Source organism: Strix uralensis, chromosome 20, assembly GCF_047716275.1.
Source record: "Strix uralensis isolate ZFMK-TIS-50842 chromosome 20, bStrUra1, whole genome shotgun sequence".
Classification (NCBI taxonomy): domain Eukaryota; kingdom Metazoa; phylum Chordata; class Aves; order Strigiformes; family Strigidae; genus Strix; species Strix uralensis.
In genome coordinates this window covers 14,015,903-14,035,451 of record NC_133991.1, presented here as the reverse complement: position 1 = coordinate 14,035,451, position 19,549 = coordinate 14,015,903, and the positions used below count along the sequence as shown (strand labels likewise).

The following is a 19,549-nucleotide window of genomic DNA, read 5'->3' as shown; positions in this document are numbered from 1 at the left end:
AAGATAATTTTATTACTTCCCTTGTCTCAGGCAAACTATACAAACTCCAACACAGACAACTAAAAAGAAAACACCATGCTGCTTTCCTATTACATACCTCACAAGATCAGGAAGTATTATACACTCTTTGTTGTGACAGAAGCAGCACAAAGAAGCAAAAGGTCTGATTCAATGTCATACTAAATACTGAACAGCAAGGTACCTGGTCCTTCTGACAACAAACCCTAAATCATGTGGCCTAATATACCACAGCAAATCACTCACTGAAGAGAGTAGCAGAATCTACGGACATAAGCAATAAGGAACGAGGAAGCTGCCAAACTGCACCCCATTAGGGGTCTGTCTGAACCAGAACCCTGATGCAAACATCAACCAACAGGAAATTCCACAGAGGAAGGTGCAAGGAATCCCATAAATGAGAGCTATATCACCATGAAGTGCACATGACTGGCAGTGTTCTGATGCATACTTTCTGCTTCCCCTTCCAAAAGATTAACGGAAATAAAAAAGGTTGCGCTTTTAAAATAAATTTTCTGCTTCTGAACAGTTGTTGCTATGCTGAAAGAGTCGTAAATTGACCTTAATCTAATCCTTCCTCCCCCATCATAATTTTGTAAGAGTTTTGGTTTTTTCATTCCCCCTAAAATGGAGAAGGAGAAGTAAAAATAGTAATTTGGCACAAAATGGAAAACATGTTGTCAGCCAACATATCTCTTAGCATCTTCCATATTACTGACTAGCTTAAGACTAGCTTGGTAAGGGGCCTTGAAACCTGTTGTTTATTTTGCACTGCTCTTATTCTAAGCTCAGTAACCCTTCTCCCTATGAAGAGATCAAATCAATGAAATGGAAGGCATTTTTGGCAGTTTCTTCTCCCCTGTTTACTGAATTATCTTTATTTTATACAGTTAGGGCAGTTTGCTTTCATCTCTGTAGGTCAAGTCTTTGTTGAATTGTAAAGGAGGTCAGAGAGTACCGATTAGATTAATAAAATACATGTAATACTACTTTTTTCTAAAAGTCCCGTGCTCAACTTTTGACTAGGACAGTCTACTTGTATAATTCTTCCATTTAAATAACCAAAAACAACCTTTCTCATGGCTCTGAGAGTCACTAAAGGTTCTTATCCTACCAATCTAAATTTACTGTCATGCTTGATAAGAAATAAAGGCAAATCATTTTATAGAACTTCATCTTAGATAATTATTATAGTTACAGCCAATACCAAGAGGCGAAGCGACTTCCTCGAGGTCACACAATAACTATCTCCAGACAAAATAAACAATACTTTATTATATGCATAAACAATTTGAGAAGTAGTGTGCTTTTAGACCTTACTTCTATCTATCCATAATGAAGCTGACCAGTTGGATCAGTCATAGTCTGGACTGGCATTCCTGCACATTCCTTACAAATTAAACCTTGTAAGAGAAGAATTCTGCAATTATTTCAATTGTGCTGCAAAGTAAAATGCAGGGTAGGTGCTCAAACAGTAAAGAGGATTACGATTATCTATGCTCTGCTATGTCAAATGTCAAGAAAGTAGGAGGGGTTGAAACCAGGTGTTTTGAATTAATACATAACAACCATATTTTTAATCCTCAAGTAGATATAATGCATGATGTCATCAGCAGCAAAGCAAAAAAAGGAATTATATACCACATGTTAGTTAAGTGTCAGAAGACACGACTGATGGTAGATCAGAGCCCTGCCACAAAACTAAGGCTTGCTTCTAGTAGCCACAAAAGCACTTTGATTATGAAATGTCAACTAGGCAGCAGCTGAGAAAGCTGCTGTTTAATGAAAGGTCAAGACAGCATGGCTTTCTCTGGGTTGTAATACAGCCTGAACTTTGTACCTTGCCCTTATAGGAAAAAAAAACCAAAAACCACACCAAAAAAACCCCACTCCACCGATTAATAAATCGCATTTTTGTCTGAACCATTATCCACTGCTATGTCTTCTGTCAGCAATCATAGATAAAAGAGTTATGAAGATAAATGTTTTCTCCACCTGCTCTGTATGTCTGGCAGTGCTTTCAATGCAGTTTCTTTTACTTTCACTTGTCTGTATATCACAGCAACAAGAGATAAATACCCTCTTAAGAGGTGACTTCTGAAAAAGTGGGATGCCTTATGCTACTACTTCCATTCTATCTATCCGGTGCATAGGTCAGAGATATCTCAGAAATTAAACTCAACTTTTACTAAATTTTTCCACTCTTTGCATAGAATGTGTTGACTCTCCTATACATTCAGAAAACTGAATTTAAATCATGCTGCAAATAATTTTATTTTATTAAGCTATTTTATCAATAGCCTAATAATGTCATCACATCCACATCAGGAATTGTATCAACAGAAGATTTGGTTGCAACTGACCAAGTAATTGAAGGAAAGAGGAATAATTCTGTGGGGGAAGCAAGTCTCTGTGATTGTCAAAATCAAGCCTAGTAAGAGTCAGCTTTCATCGTCATCAAGCTCTTAACAGATCAATCCATCACACACACAAACAATACCACCTCACTACAAACTGAATGACCCTGGGGGCAGACTTAGTGATAAGTATTGATGCCTGCTGGATGCAAAAGGCAATTGTCTAGATAAACGTGTGCCCTGCTCTTTACATCCTGCCATTTGAGTCTTATATGTTTCCTGAATCTCAATGGAAAAAGTAAATTTGATAACCTAAAAGCTTCAAGACGAACCCTATGCACAGAGAAGCTGGCTCCAAGAGCTTCATTTGATTGGCAAGAACTGAAAGACAGCTAAGGAAATCTGCCCCCCAGTTTTTATCGTGTTCTCCAGCCTGTGTTACCACTGAACCGTTCCTATGAATCGTATGGTGAAGTTCTCTTCTAGTAGTAAATTTTTTCATGTGGCTTCCAGATCAGAATTTTTTTCCACAGAGGCACCTATCAGGAATGTCAGGCAGACAAAGAATCATTCTTATTTTAATCATCAGTTCTTATAAGAAAAGGAACAGGGAATGAGATTGTTTAATGACATGAAAGATTATCAGAAAAGGCTGGTTTGGGCAGTGCATAATAATTAGAGCTTGGTCTAACTAGGTCTTATCATAACTGATTAGTAAACTACCATTCCAGTTGACACCACAAAGGCTCTCATTTTAAGAAATACTTTCACAAGCCTAGGTACGTAAGAAAGGCCAAAAAAATTTATACAGTCAGTACAATTAATTCTTTGTGAATGAAGAACCTTAAATTCCAACAGGATCTCAAAGCACTTGCATTTAAATGGGAAGATTTCACATTCACTGAAACATAACACAGCCTATGCGTAAAGCACAGCAATGATTTAGTTCTGCACGGAGGTTTCAATACAAAACCGTACAGTGGAACATTTGCTTATCATCTGTACTCAGGAATTTTTATAATACATCCAACAGACAGGGTTTCCAGATTTACATGCTCTGTAGGGGAATCTTCTGACCCCAGTGCCTTAGATGAACTCAAAAAGAACACCAGTTGTTCCCAAATCACTTCTGTTCTGCCTCTGCTTCACAAATCCCTGTATGTGAAGGGTTTACTTTAACACAACAAAGCTGGTAAAATGTACCAGCACAAGGTTTTCAATGTGAAAAGCAGCCTAAGGGAACCATTCTTCTTATGACAGTTATTTAAAGGAGGGTTCAACTTTCCAAGATAGCCTTAGATCTATCTCAGTGACAGAATTTGAGCCTAACTAACCAGCAGGATTTCCAAGTGCAGTCAGGCTTTATAACTCTTGCAAGTCAGAATGCAAAGCAGGGTATACGTTTCCATTGAAAACTCAGACACAGGGGTGAGGAGAGAACGCATATTCCCCTCATCTTAGCTATTCCTTAAGTGAATTCCTGAGGAACAGACAGATCTTCACATTTCAGTGAAGCCAACACCTAGAAACCAACCTTCTGCAACTCAAAGATCAACTGTTGTTTTTGAAACATTGATTTAATCAAACTGATTTGCATCCAGTGTACACCAGATTTGAGCAGATAAAACAGAGTTGCGTGCATCCTATGCACAGAACAGGTTCCCAATGATACAATTCTCCTAGTGCCAACACACAGAAAACACTGCTGTTTTACTATATTAGCCTCCAACCTTAAACTCTGAATCCTCAAAAGCCTTTTGAAATACCCTGTTGAGGTTTTAATTCATGTCTGAATCTGTAGCAAAAATAGTAATTCTAATGTGCATGAATGTACAGATACACAACGATCAATGCCTTTTTTGCATAATATGACAAGTCAAGATACTTCGTACCTATATGATTTTATCTCATTTTCTATAGTCAAAACAGGACAATTCCTTCTACTAGCACCTTACTCATCCACATCTTCCTCCTTCCTCCCCACAAATCAGTCTATTTCTGTTTTTTCCTAGATTCAAACATTTATTACCCAACATAACTATTGTTTAGTAGCCTACCTAGGAAGAGAGCAATCAAAAGACAATTTGTCCAGTGCTCTGACTTGTCCTAGTAGATATCCTCAATAAACCAACCACAAGTGATGAAGAGAAACAATATCTGAAGAGCTAGGCAAAGGTCAACTAATTGTAAAATTAAATTGTTTAAAATGACAGTCAGACATGGAAGTTTTCAAGTGACACTTCAACTAAAGCAGTGGTATCACCTTCCAACCCCTCAAACACAACTAGTATCACAAAGCTCATATGCAAGTATTGTTTCTTCTATGCATCTTCTTCAGTTCCACACTTGCTAAATACATCTGTGCCATTCTGTCCCAGATCACTTGTTTTTCGCATGTTAGCACATTGGTATCTCAAATCCTCTTGAGCTGTGTAAGGAGAGAACGGTTAAGAGAACAACAGGTAAGGAGAGCTGTGAAAACAGGCGCTGTACCTAACTGGTGAGATCTTCCATCCCCAACTGGGTATCTCTGGTATCGTGGGACACTGAAGGGAGGCAGGAGATGGAACCTTTTCTCCAGCAGCGGTTCAAGTCTGCAGGCAGAGGGGTCAGCAGAGTGAAAGAAACTGTACACTTGGCTGCAGGCTGGGCGGACCTGGCATACTTGGATGACAATGAGACAGAGAAAGAGAGTTCAGTATTGCCCCTTTACAATTTTCAAGGAGTCTATACAGAAAGATGGTTAATATGGTCTTCTGCAAACTCCAGACTCACATACCTCTGGCTACAAGAAATTTAACTAAATTGCTTACTATTTCATACCTAAAGAACAATTCACTGCAAAGGAGTTTACAGAGACTTCACAATCTGAGATGCAGGCATGTAGCAGACATGAAGACCAGCCAGAGAAATGGAGGGACGGAGGGACGGAAAAAGAAGTTTAAAAATCTTGTAAATATACTACTGAGCATTACTGAGCAGCTATGATGCTCAGCACTTCAAATATTTACCGGCAAAATGATGGTGCAACATCTCTTTAATTCTGCAGGATTTTTGTCGCACAAAGTGAACAATGTGGGTGTCTTTGGGGGCATTAAGTGAAGCTTTGTGGATTTTTTTTCCCCCAAGCTCTCTTTGTAAAACATTTTAAGATTGTTATCAGTGGCAATTACCAGGTTCCCAGCTGCAGGATAACCAACACCTATTTTTGATGTCTGTTGTATGTTGATTTTCCTAGAAAGGATGGCTCTGTGCATCAATCAGCACACCTGGTAGCAGATGAAAAGAAAGTGGGAGATAGACTGCTTGTTGAGGACACTGTAGAATCTTTTCTCTTTCCTACTATCAAATAAATAGGAGCTTCATGCCACCTTTGTCCCTTTCCCACCATTAAGCCAGGTGTATGCAAAAACTATGGCCTGTGAGATTCTTCTGTGAAGTACCTTTCCACAGTTCTCGGGAAACCACTATTTTAACATATTTTCCAAGTAGGGTACAAAATGCAGCCATCAGTTTATCATGCTATGAAAACTGAGTAAGTTCTCCCATTAATTCAGTTAATTGCGTCACAAGAGAGGCAGAAGGGAAACACCGGCAAGACTGCAAAGATCCAAGACTACTTTTGATGGCTTTCTTCAAGATGTATTTTGTTCTTAGTATTTGCCAAAAAAAATGGAAACAGGTCACATGTGTGAGAGCATTTAAGCACAGCAGGAATTAATTCTTTGCAAGGAAAGTATAACTCTCTTGCAGAGCTCAAGTAGTGTGAAATATATTCTGTGAGGTAAAGCACTGTACTGCATTATAATTAAAACCATATTTTGGCAAGCCTATAACTTTGACATATGTATTTAGGGATCTAGTGCTTGTCAAATAGAGCAGTAAACTGGGTATTATCCTACTAAAGTAGAGCTTCCTTCCCTAGTGGGTGGTATATTGGTTTATTCTTTCTTTCTCATCATGCTTAATATTAACTGTCAGAGACAAACATAAAGGAAGTGCTTAATGTCATTAAATCAGTTGCCTAATTGCACATGCTAATACTTCTTGTACAGGGACTTTTTCTGTATCTGTCTGCCTTCTGTGTGCACAGAAGGCAGACAGAGACAAAGAAAGCTAGGAACGCCAACAGCAGGGTTATGAAAGTTGTCAGCATAGGGCAAATTATGATACTTAGCGGCAACAAGAAAGCATGTCCTCTGAGTTACCAGCAGTTTTCATACCCCTCTTCCAACTTGGCAAAGAAATAGAGCACATCATGTTCCAAATGAGATTACTTCCTACTACTGTGGCATTTAGCAGTATTAATTCCCACTGAGAGCAAGTGCAAAACGCTCTACCACCACACCATCCTACGGTCGAACAGTGCCACTCTGTGGATGTAACGAAATTATCATGATAATATTCAGAATTCTAAAAACCAGAGACATTTTTGTAGGGTAGCAAGCCTCTTCCAAGGATAATCAGCACAAGAGACCGAAAGAGTCTGGCAGAGACACACAAATGATCAGTACTTTAGAAAATAAGAACTAACACTAGACAGTGGGAGGACCACAGAACAGAGTGCTTAGAGGGTAACCAGAAGAACTGTCAAGGAAGCACTAAGGGACCAACAGAATATTCGACAGAAGAGAATTAAAAGGCATTTGGCAAGAAAATAAAAAATTGGAATGAAGATTTGGTTTTAGCCACACTCTTATTGGTGTAAAGATAAATAAATATTCAGAAAGTAAAACACAACAAAATACATCTGTTCTGCAGAGAGAACAGGCAAACCTCTGGATATAATTTTCTTCCCTCTTATTTTAAAAACTGACTCTAACAAAACAACTAAATAAAAACATCCTGAATTTAATTTCTCACATTTCCAGGTAGCTTTCTACCCTCCATTTCAGTAAAAAGGGCACCTGACTCTTCTCAACTAACTTCCAAATGTCTTCATGATACAGGTTTCAATTTTTCTGTTTTCCTCTCAACTATGCCATAATTATCGCTTTAAAATGGGATTCTCTTATCATATGTACCTCTAAAGACTAATTATGCTTCATGTAGACTCTGCTCACCTTGGAATGTGTTTGAAATGCCGGTCAGTTGAACTGCTCTCAAAGCATGCTCCCTGCAGGATACCAGAGGGAGGATGGAAGTGAAAGCTAATTTGAAGAAAATAGTTTAAAATACTAGTAATTAATGTGACATTTCCTGTCAAAGTGTCTGGAGGGTACCAGAGCTGAGGCTGGGGAAAGAAGGACAATTCACTAGAGAGTTTAGAAACATACAGTCCAGTCCAGTCAAGTATTTAAGCATTGAAATTTGCCATCCATCTCTACCTAATCCCAATTCTTTACAGTTATCTCATTCACCCACTATAAATTTAAATATAGAAGGGAACATTGACCTGTGCACAGAGCTGCCACCAAAATATTATACAGGGACTCAGCAGTTGTGTTTGCTCTTTGCTTTCCAGTATCTAAAGGTAAAAATGTAATTGTATGGTACATTAATTTCTTCCAAACTGGTAACAGGAACACTTGCTTTGCAGAAGAACTTGCTTTAGACTCCTGTAGCAAGTGGAAAACTGTGGCTATTCCACATTATATCTTGTCCCAATCTTACCAGTTTCACTGTCTGTAAGCCACACCTCAGACATCTTAACAAAGAAAGCTATCAGAACTTAAAGACATCGTGTTTTCTCTTTACTGATACATTCCCATCGATAAATGGCAAGCACATACAGTAATCAGAGTCATAGTAACCTTCAGAAATTTCCTTCTTACCAGTCAAAAAGCTGTCTCTTTTTTTCTTCTCTTGCCTTGCAGCCTTCCCCAGTAACACAGATAAGTTTCAAGCTCAAAACAGCATTATGGACTTATATAAAATGCAGTCAAAATACGGGAAGTCACTTCGTTTTTAAAATTACCACCTCAGACAAATCAGAGTAGCCTCATTTTTACCTTGTTCATGCTTTGCCTGGATTTCAGACAGGGAAAAGTTATGATCAACTTGAAGAGCTTCCCCTGTCCCAGGGCACAATATTAGGTGTCAGGAAGGCAGCTCTCACCTCTGTGAATCCAATGTTACTTCTAAAAGGCATGTTTTTATGGCCAACAATGGCTTTTAAATATAATTGTCACACTTACGAACACACAAACGCTTTCACATGCAGCACAGCACTCAAGGAAAGACTTTCGGATTGCACAGAGAATTACACACAAAAACTGTATCACTTCAGAGCAATCTCTCTTGCAAAAAGCCACAATTCCATTAAATTTTTCACACGTTTTCAATACATGTGTACATTCCCTTGAAGTGAAATGTGAATTTTGTCTGTGCTCATCAGGACTGACTGATGGAGGGCTCACTGCACACAGTCAGCGGCTGACAGCCACCACTGGCTGTATGGAAAGGTGTGTCCTGTCTGATGCTGAAGTACTCTCGTACCAAACACTCCCAGGATTTTCTAACTACTGCGTAGTAACTGGCATCTGCTCATCACCATTTGTCCTCAAAGACTCTAAAAAAGTATCTAATGAAACAGAGGCATGCTCTATTTCGTATGTGATTCCAGAGTAAATGTGTCCATTCTGATTCGTTAAACAGAAACCACAACATCTTCCAAAAACATGAATTCTAGCTCGAAAAATTTGAATCCATGCACGCAAATTAATACTGATAGATTTTTCCACGTGAAGTCCTACAAAAAAAACCCCTCAACTCCCTGCCACAAACCCCACAGCAAAACTCCCACCACCTTCAGAGGGAAGTGCTGCTAATCTTGTAAAGAAATCCCTAAGACAGAAAACCAAATTGTAGTGCAGTTTTCAATGCCAGCCTCCACCTATGTAATCTTGTTTGTTCCTCTGACAGCTCTTTCACATAAGCAAAAAGCTTTAGTTTGTGGGAAAATACATATATGAATTCCCATTCTCTTCAGCTGAGCTCTGGTTTTGTTTTTTTATTTGAAGAAAACTGAGTACTGCAAATATGAGGAATGAAATACAAAATGGGAGTTTAATTATGCTCTCTGGTAAGTCCATGAAACTTGCTAAAAGAATCCTACCAGATTTCTAAAGGCTCTGAAAGACATGGGTTTGGTAATTTTTTTAATTATGGCAGGTAAAATTACTTTCAGTTTATATTTTTTTTTTACTCTCTCACAATTTTTACTCTCACAATCAAATGTGACTTTGAAAGCCCAAATGATATTACTCAAAGGTCTACAAATTGAGAAGAAAAAAATCGGGAGTCCCAAATTGTTGTCTCATTTCACTATTGCAACTGATTTTTCTCCCTCACCTGATAAATGAACGTATCATTTTCTGTGAAGATGCTGTGCTATCCAAACCTCATACAATGCAAAGAGGCAAAACACACACTAAATTCTGAAATGTAAGCTCTTGCTTTAACTGAAAAATTGAAAAGTCCAGATGTATTCAGAAATAAAACAAAAAAATCCTGTATGTGTTTGATCACTAGGCTCTGTTACCAGAGAGGAAAAAATGGCCCACAACCAACACACCCAGGGGCAAAGTTTACCCATGAAGCCAGACATGAACAAGATGCAATGCTGAACCAAGCACAGATGTTATTTTTGGTATCTTTTTCAAGGACTGATCCTTGGTGAGGTGTAAGCTTCATGTTATATGACACAGAATATATGATTGACAGCAGAACAAGACACAACACTGTAAACGGGTGAGCAGTGAGACCCCCGGAACAACCCTCATCACCTCAGTACCTCCCTATGCTAACACTCTCATCTTTTAGAGGAAGAAACTCGTCTCACTCCCCAGTCTTTAACTAGGCCCCTTTATTTACTTCTTTTTATATGAGTCTCTTTGTTTACAAAGACCATTAAGCAGCCTGTATTCTAACCGCAGACAGAGCTTACCATCCAGGCCAGGCAGAACAGTACTCCTCATGGCCAGCACCAAACCAAGCGGCGATCCAAAGAGGAAGAAATCAGACACCTCGAATTCAAATCGGCCCAAGTTTACTTCTGAGAGACTGGAATTCACAGGAGGAAAGTCTGCACCATCTTTCAACACACTTGAGTGGATGCTGAGCAAAGAAAATGCACTGATTCAACAATAATGAAGAGGGCATCCAGAGAAAAAAATCCATTCCCAAAACAGGCTGCTTACAAAGCTCTAGCATCTGTATCTAGATCCAGGCAATATGCCTTAAACTGTAGATAGATATTGCAGTATAGCAGCCACTTATGATTTCCAGTGTGTCTTCAGTAAATTTACTACCTTCAACATGTAAGTTTTCTACAGTTATTCTACAGAATACTTACTGGTAAGTTACACAAGGACTCTGAAGATTGAAGATCTTTGTAACCTCATTACTCACACTGACACAGCACCTCTAAACTGCAGTAAACGAGCTCATAGGCAAAAAAGTCTTAATGATCTATCTAAGTGTCTCAGACAGGAAACCAAAGGCTTGGAATCTCTCTCCTATGTACCGGGTGGGTGAGAGGATGACACAGTTTGGTTTGATTTGGGGGTTTTTCCCTCCTCTTTACCTTACCAAGGAATTTTTTCTGCCATCTTTAGCCTGTGTTTGTCCAACTATTCCTCAATAACTTAGCAACAGCCTAAAGTTAGAGGAGATCAAAATGTCAATGAAAGAGAACACTATTCTATCTGCTTGCTTAAGTCCAGCTGCATGTAAAGCTTTCAGTTCAAAAATCACAGATACACAGGAAATGAAAAAAGGCTTGGAAGAAAACTGTTATCCTTGTCTTTTAATTATTCTATTATCCCCAAAGTCTCAAGTGCTTTATACAAGCCAACACTGTGCTTTAAACATAACATAGTACTACTTCTATACAAAAATGTAAAAGTGACCAAAAAAATCTTTCAGTCGTAGATAAGCAAAAAACAACCATCCTGCCTCAGAGGGAAGACACTTTATAACACATTGAAAAACCCAATGGTTTGAAAATAGAAGAATAGCCAACAAAAGCAAAGCAAAGCAAGAAAATAAAATTAAACTGCTACTAACAAAACTGCCAGACTTGAAGTAAAGCACAGTAGTAAGTCCATACTATACTCAACTGTAGCAGAACTGAAACTTCAACACACAATAAAACTTCTCCCTCTGCATCACTCTCAATGAAATAAAGGAAATCAGATGATGGATAGAAGAAAAAAAAGCACACAGCATTCAGATAAGTAAAAAACTAAATAGTTTAGAACAGGCAGAAACAATGAGACAAAGGGAATGCTTATGTTTCCATAAATCTGTGTTTTAAAGGTTTCTTAGGATTCAGGAAAGCTAGTTAGGTTAACTCTCCTCCCCCAACCTCCTCCTCATTGAAGCCAAATGTTTATGCAGGTTTGGGGTTTTTTGTTTTAAATCTGATCTGAATAGCTCATGGACCAATGGAAGCACCTAAAGCAATTATCTCACTCTTTACAGAATAACAGAAAGCCTGTAAGTGAAGTCAGAGGGATATTTAGAAAGAAAGACGTAACAGAAATTTAGAATTACAAAGCATTCATCCATCTTGATTTATGTGGGTTGCACTGAAAAAATTGAACTACTCGCATTCAGTTTTGCATATTCAAAACTCTCACAACTGAATAAAGATTATAAACATTAAATAAAAAATTCTCCACACATGAGTAAGTTCATACTAGAATCACTATATCTGTGGTTTTCTCTTTGAGGGGTATACAGGGACGTTAAGCACACCTCCACCACAAACAGTAAAAATGATTCTGTTGCTCTGGTGCTGACAGGCTGCATTCAGTGGCAAGCCCATTTCTTTTACTCAGTCATTGAACACTAGTTACCTAGACAGGAAAGCATGATGTTGGGTTATAGTATCACAGTCATAGGTGGATGAGTCACTCTGTTTCCTAGGCAACGGCTGCCTTGGCTTCTCATCCTCCATGATTCCCGAGATGTCAATATTGCTTTTGCTCAGGCGTTTGCTGCCACCCAGACTGGAGTCCTCTGCTAAGAGGGGATTATCCTTCGGAGAATGAACAGAGCAAAAGGAAGATTTAGACAGTGACCAAAATACGACAGCGCTTATATGAAATGGCTGCATTTATACATTTGACCTCACTTTATCCAAGAAAGGGTGGAAGGGGTTAGACTTTCTCTCTGCAGTAGAAGATAAGGGAAGAGATTAAGAGATGAAGCCTAAAAGCTGGAAGGAGAATCGGGGCGGGGGGGGGGGGGGGGGGGGGGGGGGGGGGGAGGAGTAACACAAAAGCTTTATCCCTCATGACTTCATCATTCTTAGAGAAGTATAAATATCATAAGGTAATCATAAGGGGTCTTACCTGCGGGTACAAAATGCCCATTACAACATTAATGGTGTTGTTCATCCTGTTCCATGGATGCGGGACCTGATTTTTTAAGAAGGGGAACTTCTGCGGGATGCAAGAGGAGACCAGTGGTACCATATCTTTAAGGTACCCCTTAAAATAGGAAATAGATTTATTCATTGTTCATTTCCTCCAGCACTTCTGCAGCTTGCACCAGTATCCTCCCTGACATATCCCTATTACCCCCAGACTTTTATTCCTGCATCCTGCAAAGGCTGCTTTTTAAAACAAACGCCATTGGACTGAATTCCTCCATTCATGGGTGAGATCCAGGTGGATGAGGCATGCAAGATCTGGTTCTTTAGCTACTGTGTAATCCAATTCTGTGTAAAACTCCTTCCATTCAGATCAACAAAATAAGACAATGCCCGACAGCTGTTTTTACAAAACTTCAAAGATACGAACGTCAACAAGGCACACTGGGAGAACAGATAGAGTTAAACCTCTTCTAATTGTGTAATTATTGGTCTTCATCCATATTCTACTAAATCTTACAATGCAGTACTAGAATTCATGGGATGGTATGATACAACTAGCATTTGCAGAAGACTAGTTTAGGACCAGCATGTTCACAATTATTCCTGTGATGGTACAATGAAAAACACATATAGGAATCTCTTTCTGCATTTCATAGTAGCATAGCAAAATTCACATCATGCCAACTTTTAAATGAAAGTTGCCTAAGATTTAGGACCTTACTTAGCATAATACTAACGTATCCACTTAAAAGTAAGCCTCACTTGTTGTTGTTGTTACTGTTAATGAGTGCAGAGACCTATTCCACAGGGCCAGGTAGGAGGTGAGGGCTCCTGCTGTGTGTTGGCAGCTGACTGCCCCCACTATTTTGTGCGCTAAAGCGACATAAAACCAAAATAAAGCGTCCACCTAAAATACGCGCTTCCGTGGAGTTCAAGCCAGAACCAACTACAGGCCCTACTTATATTATTTTTATGTATCAGCAATCTTTTTTTCAGCCTGACACTGACTCCATGTACCTTGATTTGCCCCACAGTTGACAACCTTACATTGACGCTCCGTTGTAACATCAGTTCTTTTTAGCAACTCTATTCTCCAGAAGACCAGGGACCTTTCAAAGCCAAAATTCCTATAAGCAAAGTATTCCTGACAGAGTTTCTTACAGAGCAACTTTTTATAGGTGAATTCTCAAGAACATAAGTGAACAACATTTCTTTACCTGCTCGCATTTCATGATTATCTCAAACTGATTCAGCAAAGGTATTTTACCTCTTAGCCTTCATGATGAGTTCTAATCTCTAGCTTGTTCCCAAACAACTGTGCTATGAAAATGCAATATATCTATGATTTTTAATTGTAACTTGCATGCCTCAAATATTCTGCAAACTGTGCCTAAAACTCCAATTGGGTGTTTTTACTAAGAATAAATTTATTAGTGCCTAAGAATATTCAAGGTCGCACACAAAATGGAGATGAATCCACATACACATAGCTGAAAGGGAATTTTTAGAGATTGAACCAAAGCCCCTGAAATGCACTGACAAATCCATTGATTTAAATGGGCCGTGGGTCAAGCTCTTAAACATCATAGCATCAGTGACTTCTGAAAACTGTATCAGTGCTGTCAAGGCTCAGAGTTTCACCAAAACCCTGGCGCCTTTTTAAGGTTCTTCATTAAAATCACATGGCAGATACGTCAGCATCTCGGCTCCCATTAATTTTTAAAAAATAACTCCTGTCAATGGATTGAGAAAAATGGGCACCCTTGAAGGTGCCAGAGCAAGAAAGCAGATGCAAGGAACTCAACGTGATATTTGATATAAAAAATAAGATATTTGATATGACAAAAATATAAATATTTTTGTTTAGGTCTCTTGATTTCCTGGTGGTCTCAGGAAGAAGGCTGGCTGTTGGAAAGGCATAGAGTTGACAGTAACATAACACCAAATGTTTTTCTCTTAATCACACCCATGTTTCTCCACAGTATTTAAAAACTAGCTTGTGTCATCACAGAACTAGCTAAGTAGACTTTTTAGTAATGGAAGCTAATATCTTCATCCCTGAAAGCTGGCAACGATTCACATTTGATCTCTAGGCATCAATAACAGGTTCTCCTTGCAGAAGGTGCGTTCTTCTCTTGTGTGGTAAGACAATCTCAGACAGGTCAAATTTTGCAGGAGTTTGACAGTCTCGAAACAATACTGTGTGGGAAAAGCATCAAGTTCCCTCTTCCATGCTCTTATCATTAAGGTTAACCTAGCATACCTGTCATGTCAGCTGTGCATGTTGATTTACTGGGCATGACGCTTCTGTCAGAGACACAGTAGAATGCTAGTTGCTTTTTCTTTTTTTTTTTTTTTTCCCCCCTCCTTTTTTTCCCCCTTTTTTTAAACTCTAGAATAATAACCATCACCTAAAGCGAGTTAACAGGAAGTGGCATACCATTATTGCACTGCCGGAGAAAGCCTTCATTTTCTTTGATCAAAATCAACACTTTTTAAACTTGATTTTCTATGGGTAAAACTCAGGTCTTCCAAAGCATACATGCCACAGACAGTTCAATAAAGGGAAGAAAAAAGTAGTTTTAGCAGGACAAGGGACTAAATCTCTGTGAGACAACCCTAGGGAAGGTCACTGGGAAACTGGCTAGGCATTGTACAAGACAGCAGCATTCAAAGTTGTTCTTTTTGCTGTTGCATATAACTCTCTCCCCATGCTCACTGACATTTTCTTCACCACTGCTCCCTGCACCTGTCTTCTTGGACATAGCATTGTGCCACTGCATTACCCTGCTGAGGTGTCACTGGAACACTCTTCACAATTCATAACAGCAAATGCCCAAAGTGAATATAGACTTTATCGTGCCCAGTACTTCTAAGCAACTTGCAAAGAGTGTGAAGTTGAACTAGACAAAACAAAGGATGTGAGAAAGAGTGCAAGACTTACAGATGAGGACCAAGGCATGATAAATCAAGAGACTTGGCCAAAGTCATGCAGACAGTCAGTGGAGGACATGCTAAATGAATCCATTTCTCTGAAGCTACAGAAAAAACAAGTTCATAGGACAGGTATTTCCCATAACCTCACTCAGTACTGGAGCACATTAGCATCCCTGTGCATGTGGGGTGAGATTCCATCTCAAGAAGAGATGTTGAAGAACCTAATCTGTTCCCCAGAATTATGTAGATGAGTTGCAGGAAAATGAAACCAAGACAGAAGCAGTATATGATCTATGAGACTGACCTTCCCACACTCTTCAACAGCCAAGAGGACTTCCTGGCTTCTGTGACAAGTGAATAATTAATCTTATTTCTGGGAACTATAGTTAGTGCCAGTTCTGGAGCTGTTCATGTAATAGTCCCTTGGGGACTGAACTGGGACCAAATTCATTTTACACGTTACTGAACGGCCATTCAATAGGGAAAGCCTGACAACCATTTCAGGGAGACAGAAGGTTATTTGGTGAGAAGAACTACGAGAAATTAACTTCTCTAAACCATCTGGGCCTTCTCTGCATCTGAATGGTGAAGATTACATCAGATTCTAAGAGTATGTCAAAACGTCTGCACACTGTGGTGTCATGGTGAAAAGTGTTCAAATTTATTGTAGTCTGATACCTTAAAAAAAAAAAAGTTGTTAAAAAAATCCCTTATTCAAACCTATTCAGAAGACCTGGCCAGATTTTAATCTCATTGGTTTGAGCATTTAGGTTCACCTTCACGACACCTTTCTTGTATACCGCAAAAGAGACTGAGCCAATTCAACATTTATATCAGCCAGATCAGGGAGTGAGATATAGTTTCAAAAATTACACTAAATCACTTAAAAAGGCATTAGGAAACACATAGAAGGCTGAGGTGATCAGTATAGAGACTATTTGCTGCATTTTAAACAGTTAAAAAGCTTGTTTTCCATTGCTACAAGCTCTTTCAACTCTCCCACATGCCACAATGAAAATCCCATCTGCAGTAAAATGGTATCAATAGTGGGATCTGAATTAGACACTCACAGGTAGCTTTTATTTTGATCCATATGAAGCAAATGGTTAATTTTTGCCATTAATCCTAATGAAGAGTTGCCTACTTCTAAATTATGAGTATTTTAGCTGTTGCAACAAAAAAGAACAATCTTTTTCTTCTAAGAGACAGTGTTCCCAACCAAGTACTGTGATTGCTAATATAAGACTCTGGGTTTCTGCTTCTGCAGATGGACCAAGTTCACTTCATCCCTCTGTCCTTTAATAACCCAAGGAGTGATAAAATGATGATGACAACACCACCAGTTTTCTTTGTTAAGTATCTTGACATTTACAAATGTAACTGATTTTTAAAGAGCGAGAGTTACTAGTCTGGTCTGAGCAGAGTGACATTTGCTCTACTACAGATTCTTTTATTGAACATGCAGGTAAATTTTCAAATACTGTCCCAGACAAGCATGTACACACAACAATCATCATGATCTCAGACATCATTCACATTTCTGTCTATACTGTAGAAGTCACTATCTATTATAGACAATCCTGACTTCGTTATTTAGTGTATATTGGAAACTAAAATACAGAAAACAGACTACAACACACAAATCAACAAATACTCACCAGGTGTAGTAGAACAATGTATCATTCTAATTCCTTATTTACATTGCCTCATTAAATTAACAGGCCCTCTCTCTCCAAAAAGAAGCTTCTAGTGCCTAAATGCAGTGGTTGAGAGTACCTCAGTCTCATCCTTATTTCCAACTAGTTTAGTTTCACAAATGCCCCTGACATATGTGAAATGGTAAAGTAAAAAACTCTCTTATATTTCTGTGTCTCAAACTCTTCCAATGAGATCCATTTCTACTGGAGACACCAAGGCGTGGGGGGTGGAAGGGGCAGAAACAGTAAAAAAAGAGTCCTCCTGAATGTGTTTCTTGGGAGCAAGCTGAGAACAACGGATAGAAAGACAAGGTAAGGAAGGAAAACAATATTTAGTTCTTCTGAACACACAGAGTAGTAGAGATGAAGATGGGAAGAGAAAAGGGAAAAGATGGAGAGAGGAATAGGAAGAAAAGCTCTGTGGTATCAAGAAAGAGAGGAATACAGGAAAGTTGAACCTGTAAGAGCAGGGAAGTCAAAAGGACCTATACTCCCTAAAGCCTGATCCCCACTCTCAGATTCATCAGCAGCCCTTGCACAATCAACCCTACTGTAGGACTGGGATCCAGGAGGACCAATTTCTCCACTTACTTTGCCTGCAAAGCATTGTCCTCAGTGTTGGTACTATCAAAGGCTGGCTGCTGAGAATCCAGAGCAATGTTATTAATGGTGAGTAATTCTCCTTCCTGGAAACATTCAAAGGTTTTCTCTTTGCTCAAGTGTACTCCCATCACACACAGCTCTCAACTGAACCAAGCAGGTTGGAATCACTCAGCCCATTTTTGAGGAGAGAGGTAACTAAAGAGTCACGAGATGAAACAATTTGGCCATGGTCACAAAATCACCAAAGAATGGAGTGTGGGCACATCACTCGGTGTCAACTCCAATACACCACACCCCCTCCCCATATCCACTTGAGTCTGAAGTACATAAGATGAGTTGAACTTCAGTTTTCTTTCTTAGGTGTTGAACACAATAATGAAGCTTATGTGCTAGCATTACTTCAAAAAACTGTGCTTTTACTATCATAAAATCTTTTCTGGATCACAGTTAGAATTAATCCTCCTCTCCAAATGTAGCACTCAGACACTGTTATGCTCAGTGATCCATTCACAGATCCTCAGATGTCTTGCATTCCTTATCAGGAAGGAGGCATTCTTTCACAAGTCACTACAACTTACTCATGAACACATCTTAATGCTAGACTACCCCCAGGCAGTAGCATAAGGAATTCCAGACCTTATGTGAATAAAAAAAATATAAAAAGAAAGATAGAAGATTTTGGCAAAAACAGGAACCTACCAGAGATTACTGAGAGGGGACATGTCTGCATCTACAGTTAGGGATACAATAAAGGGCACTTGGTAACCCTACTTTAAAGATTTACAGATAAAGCCTTCACTAGTGATTTCTGTATATCATAAAACTGAAGCTGCAGACTTAATTTTCAGACAGCAACTTTTTGATATACGAGCAAAACCCTGTGTTATCATGGCAATTTACCAAATCCTTAAATTTTCTCTGGTTTACATGGAGCTGATTTCCTCCAGGGAATGAATGTATAGGGATTCAGCTGTGTGGATTTTTTCTCTTCACCTGGATGCTGCTGGTGCTTCCTCTCCTGCTGCTGTTCCGACTCTCATCAGCTGTATTAGAATTAGAGCAGATGGCATCAAAGCCCAAAATTCCTCCAATGCAGTCACCAATGAGACACACCTGAGAAAATAAAAATATGTTTTTAGGAGATGTAGCAAGTATTTTAAAATAAAGAAAAAGCATCACAGCACTGCAGAGGAGTTGCTGTCTTACTCCATACCCTTGTTCCTGTTTTTTACACCTTGATTCCTATTGCAGCCGAAAATGTGTAGCCACTTTCTGCCACATCCTTTTATCGCCAGACATACACCCCATGCCAACAATATCTGTCCCAGGGACTATTTTGACCAGCTGGGAGTTCTGCCAAACGGACTAGAATTCTTCCAGTCGTTTGCAGCCAGATTCCAGCTTGAAAAGTCCAGATCACCGGACAACCAGTCTCTCAAAGATTTCAAGCCACTGAACATTTCCTTCAGAGTCATACAGGGAAGAGGATCTCAACAGATTAAAAACAGGTTGGTACTTCCCTAACAGGACAAGGGGACAGAACTTTTAAATGAGATATTAAGCAGAGAGTTTCACTCTTGCTTCACATTTAATATAAACATACAAGCTACCTT

General features: G+C 39.1%; 1 protein-coding gene across 5 annotated transcripts in view; it reads right to left on the bottom strand.

Annotated features, from left to right (window-relative positions):
- Positions 1-19,549, bottom strand: part of PITPNM3 (PITPNM family member 3) — a 114,325-nt gene that overhangs the window by 21,007 nt on the left and 73,769 nt on the right. For 3 of the 5 annotated variants that reach the window (XM_074889958.1, XM_074889961.1, XM_074889962.1), the window contains 4 exons: positions 18,930-19,049; positions 12,179-12,360; positions 10,264-10,433; positions 4,869-5,039 (listed from right to left, as the gene is read on the bottom strand). In XM_074889958.1, coding sequence (XP_074746059.1) covers positions 4,869-5,039; positions 10,264-10,433; positions 12,179-12,360; positions 18,930-19,049 — 643 coding nt within the window. Of the gene's footprint in view, positions 1-4,868; positions 5,040-10,263; positions 10,434-12,178; positions 12,361-12,676; positions 12,743-18,929; positions 19,050-19,549 lie in introns of all 5 variants that reach the window. The other 2 variants (XM_074889957.1, XM_074889959.1) reach the window with 1 other exon arrangement.